The sequence below is a fragment of the Lathyrus oleraceus genome, chromosome 7 (genome assembly GCF_024323335.1).
Source record: "Lathyrus oleraceus cultivar Zhongwan6 chromosome 7, CAAS_Psat_ZW6_1.0, whole genome shotgun sequence".
NCBI lineage: Eukaryota > Viridiplantae > Streptophyta > Magnoliopsida > Fabales > Fabaceae > Lathyrus > Lathyrus oleraceus.
In genome coordinates this window covers 105,223,946-105,229,172 of record NC_066585.1, presented here as the reverse complement: position 1 = coordinate 105,229,172, position 5,227 = coordinate 105,223,946, and the positions used below count along the sequence as shown (strand labels likewise).

Genomic DNA, 5,227 nt, shown 5'->3' with positions numbered 1-5,227 from the left:
TAATACTTGACAAGAATATCCCATACCTCCTTCGCCGATTCAACATGAGAAATTCGATCAAAGTTTTCCACGTTAACCGCTGATTGAATATAAACACAATCTTGTAGTCTTTCTTTTTGGCCTCCTTGTTCGCGACTCTCTAAGCATCAATTGCATTCTCAAACAAGTTCTGGGACGCAATTAGTAACCCCTTATAAGGTTTCATGAAATCCAAACAGAGATTGCATTTTTCTTCTCTATCAAATCCATTTTTTGTTGTCAAGAATTGGAAGAGAATTCAAAATGTCATTGTTACCGTTCATCTTTGTAGCAAACACGATTAACCACCCATGATCCCGAAAATACGATCATTAATGTGTGATTTTTGAAAACACGATCAAGAAACTAACTGGAGCTCTAGATACCAATTTGTTAGTGCGTGAGACACTTTGAGAGAGAGAGAGAGAGAGAGAGAGAGAGAGAGAATGAAGAATAAGGATTGTTATTATTGAATGTTGTAAAACTAAATTACAATATACATGTATTTATATACAAAGTTAGTTGCACTCTAAGTAACAAACTAACTGAATAACTTGGTAACTAAATAACTAACAAACTCTAATCCTAACTAACTTGGATTGAACTAAAACTTAAGTTATATCACAATATATATATATATATATATATATATATATATATATATATATATATATATATATATATATTATATATATATATATATATATATATATATATATATATATATATATATATATATATATATATATATATATATATATATATATATATATATATATATATATATATATATATATATATATATATATATATATATGACTCTTTCGAATTCAGAAAAACATACAAATTCGAACTTTCTTTTTTATTGTTTAAATTTCAGATTTCTTTAAAATTTTGAATTTTTATTTATTTCGTCCAAAATCAAATTAGGCTGAACTATTTTGAATATCTTTTTCGTACATATTCTGAGACAAAATAGCTGAAAATACATGTGCTCATCTACACTATTCTATTCTTGAAATAAGTGTGTGTGCTCGTTAACTAAGGTAAATTGATGAAGAATTTGAGATGCACCCCTATACGTTCCTTCATCATATTGGAAATGTTGTACACATAAAATAGAATTATAGAATTATAGACCGAACCGTGACTCCATCCAATTTTCTAGTTTAAATTTAAATGAACATGTTTTTTTACAACGCTTGATTTTTTTATTTATTTAAGAAATTAGCACTTTAACTTAAACATGCCAATTCAATTCGTGTCCTACACTCCATAGTTTTTGGGTATTGCTTCTACTACAACTTGTTCACATTTTTGGTGTTTCCATTCAATTAGTCCTTTATTTTATTTCTGTATTTAAAAATAAAAAATGGTTAAATGAACTTCATATAGAAATCAATTTTGAATGAATTAATTCAAAACATCAAACCTTCATGTCAGACAACACAAACTTCATACATACAATGAGACAACACCTGTTCATTTGGTAAACAAATCTTCCTAACCTTACATACATATTTTTTGGTTCAAAATTGTGTGTTACATAGTTGTGTCCAAGAACAAAATATATCTTCCACTTCGGCTTTTCGGTGCATCCGGTTGCAGAGGATCCAGGTCCAACGTCCAAGAACAAGGGAAGAAACCTTATCAGGCGCTGAGGTTGGAAGCTCAGTAAAGCTTTATTCTGGTATCGATTGTACTCCGGCAAATAGGGCAGAGTTCAAGGCTTTCTCCACATTCGCAACAAGTCTGTCCCATGTAAGGAAACAAAAGTGAAAAGAACGGTTAATCCTATATATCCTTGTAAGACAGTCTTAGATTAAATTCGAGAAGAATCAGCAGCACATAGTTTAATCGGTTACCTGATGCCCGCAGCCAAAGGCCATATCCTTCGCATTAGTAAGACAGATCGGGCAAACCTGCATTTAACCATATGTGAATCATTATTGAAAGTCACAGAAATGATAGTGGTGTTTTAGTTGGAAAGAATGGTCCTAAATTTTAATACCTTATTGTCATATAAACCAGATGAAGACGGTTCTGTGTTCGTTTCATTGTTGTTGCTTGGATATGTATGTGTACTCTGCTGAAAACTGTTTGACCGCTGCTGAAAACTGTTTGAACGGAAAGATGCTGCACCGTTACTAGAAGAAGCCCTATCATATTGAGGTGGAGGTAACGGAACCCTGTCTGGCGAATGTCCCCTCTGTATCCTACATTCATCGACGATGACATGATGTAAATTTAGTTATTATCTAAGTAAAACATGTATAATAGGCCATAAGTGTTACATTTTCCTATATAACTATTCAAAAATTTACCCCAATAGGTTGTGATCTATGGTTGCCTTATATTGAGATGGTATCTCCATCAAAGCTGCTAGAGCAAACTCTGTCTCTTTTCGGTTTGAATCCACATTCTTTGACATTATTTCAGTAAAATTCACAAACTACACACAATCAAAATTTAAAATATTCACATTTCTGCATAATAATAAGATTTGAATGTCGAAAGCCAATAGATATATGGACATTGGAGATGTGAAACCTGAAAGTTGTCAAAGGCTCGAGCTGGAATGTTATCATCAAACTCTCTCATCATATCCCATGGCCCATCTCCAACTCCGACCAACACTATCGATAGTGGATACTCGCTGCAATTTAATGAGTATAAAACCAAAATCAAATCCTGGCTGGAACAACCATTGGCCAGATTTTACTTACTACCCGACTAACTTTGAATTATCAAGATCTTTTTCTTCTAGGAAGCAGGGGAAATACTACGAAACATACCTAGCTTTTACTATTGCATCAATTGTCTTCTTTTCCTGTGAACTTAGCTTGCCGTTTTCTGTGTCAACGCTTCTAGTCACCTATGGCAAATTTCCGGTATCAATTTTTTCAGTTCTTGCATAGGGAAGGAAAAAGGAATATCTACATTTGAATGGAATGAAATGTGCAATAAAGATACCTGTCCATCAGCTATTATAAGCAAGACATGATATTGGCCACCACTTTTCTCAACAATAGTCATGGCCATTTCAATAATAGGGGCAAATGAGGTTGGTCCTGTACATAAATTCAATAATGAGTAACGTCGAGCCTAATTTTAAAAAAAAATGATATTGATATTATCGACAAAGGAAACACCTGCGAGTCGGAGGCATGGAACAATCTCTCTATATTTTGATAAAACTTCTTCAAATCCATTGCAGAACCTCTCATCCGAATGGAAACTGAAAACGTCTTGATCATGTGTTGATGCTGGCACAAGAAAAAAAAAACACACAATCAAGTTCTGCTATTTTAGAAACAAGAACAAGTGGAAAAGCACGAAGATTTTTAGTTACCATCTCCAAATCCAAAACATGGAATCATGTTATCCTCGTCAAAAGAGGTTAAAGTTTTCCCGATAATCGCAATTGCTTGTTCATAAGGATTTTGACCATTTCCAATGTGATGTAAACTTTTTCGATTGAATGACCTCTTCCCTAATTTTCAAAGGGAATACTTACATATATTATCTAACTCAACTCACTATAAGAAATTCAATCATCAAAATGTTAGTAAGAGATAAAAACCTGTCCACTCGTTGCTCTTCGTGAAATCAATGCCAACAATTAGATTCGACGATTCCAAGCCAGCATGTGAAAGAGCAGCAGTAACCTGCGTGATTATTTCATTATTTGACACACACACAAAAAGACTACTGATTGATCAAAAATGTGTATAAGGTTACTAGTATAACACAAATTTACATCAAATTTCATACACAAAACACAAACTTTCATACATTACCAAAACAATTTAACACAAAACACAAACTATACACTAGCAAATCATAGCACAACACAACAATCTTGCCGTGTGTGTTTGATTAAGCAGTGAAGAAAATTGATTCCAAGTGAATTGATTCTTTAAAACTAATTCTGGCTAAAAGTGAGTAGAAAGTAAACTTATTTTTGTTTGAATAGATTCTTGCAAAAGTGAACTGAACAGTAAATTTCAGTATAAAAATCACGATTAGACTTAGAAGCTACAAATCATGTCTGAAGTAGAATCAATTCTACTCAAGAGCATCCAAACAAGTCAAAATCAATGATACACATCCCGAATCAATTCTAAGTGTTCCAACCAAACATACACTCAATTACCTCATCAAGAGAATGATAATCATCAGCAATCCTTGAATACCTCCTATCTAACTTCCTATTAGGTCGTGAATAATCATGCAAAGGAGTTTCTGAATTACGGTGGTGATTAGGTCTTTGATACGGTTTATGTTGCGGTTGTGGATATGGATATGACGATTGTGGATATCCATAGTTATGAATATCCGAAGAAGATGAAGAACCAACAGACCCATACGTTGACGATGAAGATGGTGAAGTTACATGTCTCTTGTGAGAGCCTTTTGAACTATTACCTCCCATCACTGTCTCCTTGAGAATCAATCCAAGAAAACACAGAATGATAACCAAAGCAGTGAAAGCATCAAGCTGCAAGCAATTGCAGAACAAAGTGATCAAAATGGAAATATATAACTGCTCATAAATTAAGTTACCAAAGTTGAAGAAGGAAATTAATATGAAAGAGAAGAGAGAAGACCAAGAATAAGTATACCTCTAGATGCATTGTTTTCGCAAGAAGGCAACAAGATGGTTGATGTGTGTGTCACGGTAATGACGAAAATGGATTGAGTTGTATTTGTTGAACAAAGTGTGATGAATTTATGGAAGAAGAAGAGAATGAATTACGAGGAATGTGAGTGTTGGAAGGAAACCAGCTATGTCTACAGTCAACCAGAGTTGTTTTTATCTTCTTAGGTTCTATTGACAAGTGTACTCTCTACTCTATGAATATTGTTTTTTTTATGAAAATTAAAATGTTTGGGGTATTTTTTTTTTTAATAATATAAAGATCAAAATTACATATTTGAAAGGGGAGAAGTACAGTATTTGTTATGAAAGTGCCTGGTATTTGTCATAAGAAATGTCGGCTTTGCTATCTTTGTCCGAAACTTCCTAGTAAAAACACCATTGGGAAATTCTATCAATCTATTTATATTCTTTTATTAAAATTGGAGGAAAATTAATTCTATGGGCATAATTCATTCAATATGATTAGGGCTTTTAAATGGGTTGACCCGGTCTTTCATGCTTCGTCGAGAGGATTAAAACATATTAATGGATTGAAGTGAGTTGATC

At 33.1% G+C, this 5,227-nt stretch overlaps 1 protein-coding gene across 1 annotated transcript; it reads right to left on the bottom strand.

Annotated features, from left to right (window-relative positions):
• Positions 1-1,410: 1,410 nt before the first annotated feature.
• LOC127101678 (E3 ubiquitin-protein ligase RGLG5) lies at positions 1,411-4,968 on the bottom strand. The gene is made up of 12 exons (XM_051039145.1): positions 4,644-4,968; positions 4,175-4,519; positions 3,602-3,686; positions 3,371-3,511; positions 3,171-3,284; positions 2,992-3,089; positions 2,814-2,893; positions 2,569-2,674; positions 2,343-2,470; positions 2,030-2,234; positions 1,884-1,940; positions 1,411-1,770 (listed from the first exon to the last, which is right to left on the bottom strand). The coding sequence occupies exons 1-12, from the start codon at positions 4,653-4,655 to the stop codon at positions 1,690-1,692; spliced, it is 1,452 nt and encodes a 483-aa protein (XP_050895102.1). The 5' UTR covers positions 4,656-4,968; the 3' UTR covers positions 1,411-1,689.
• Between the last annotated feature and the right edge of the window lie 259 nt (positions 4,969-5,227).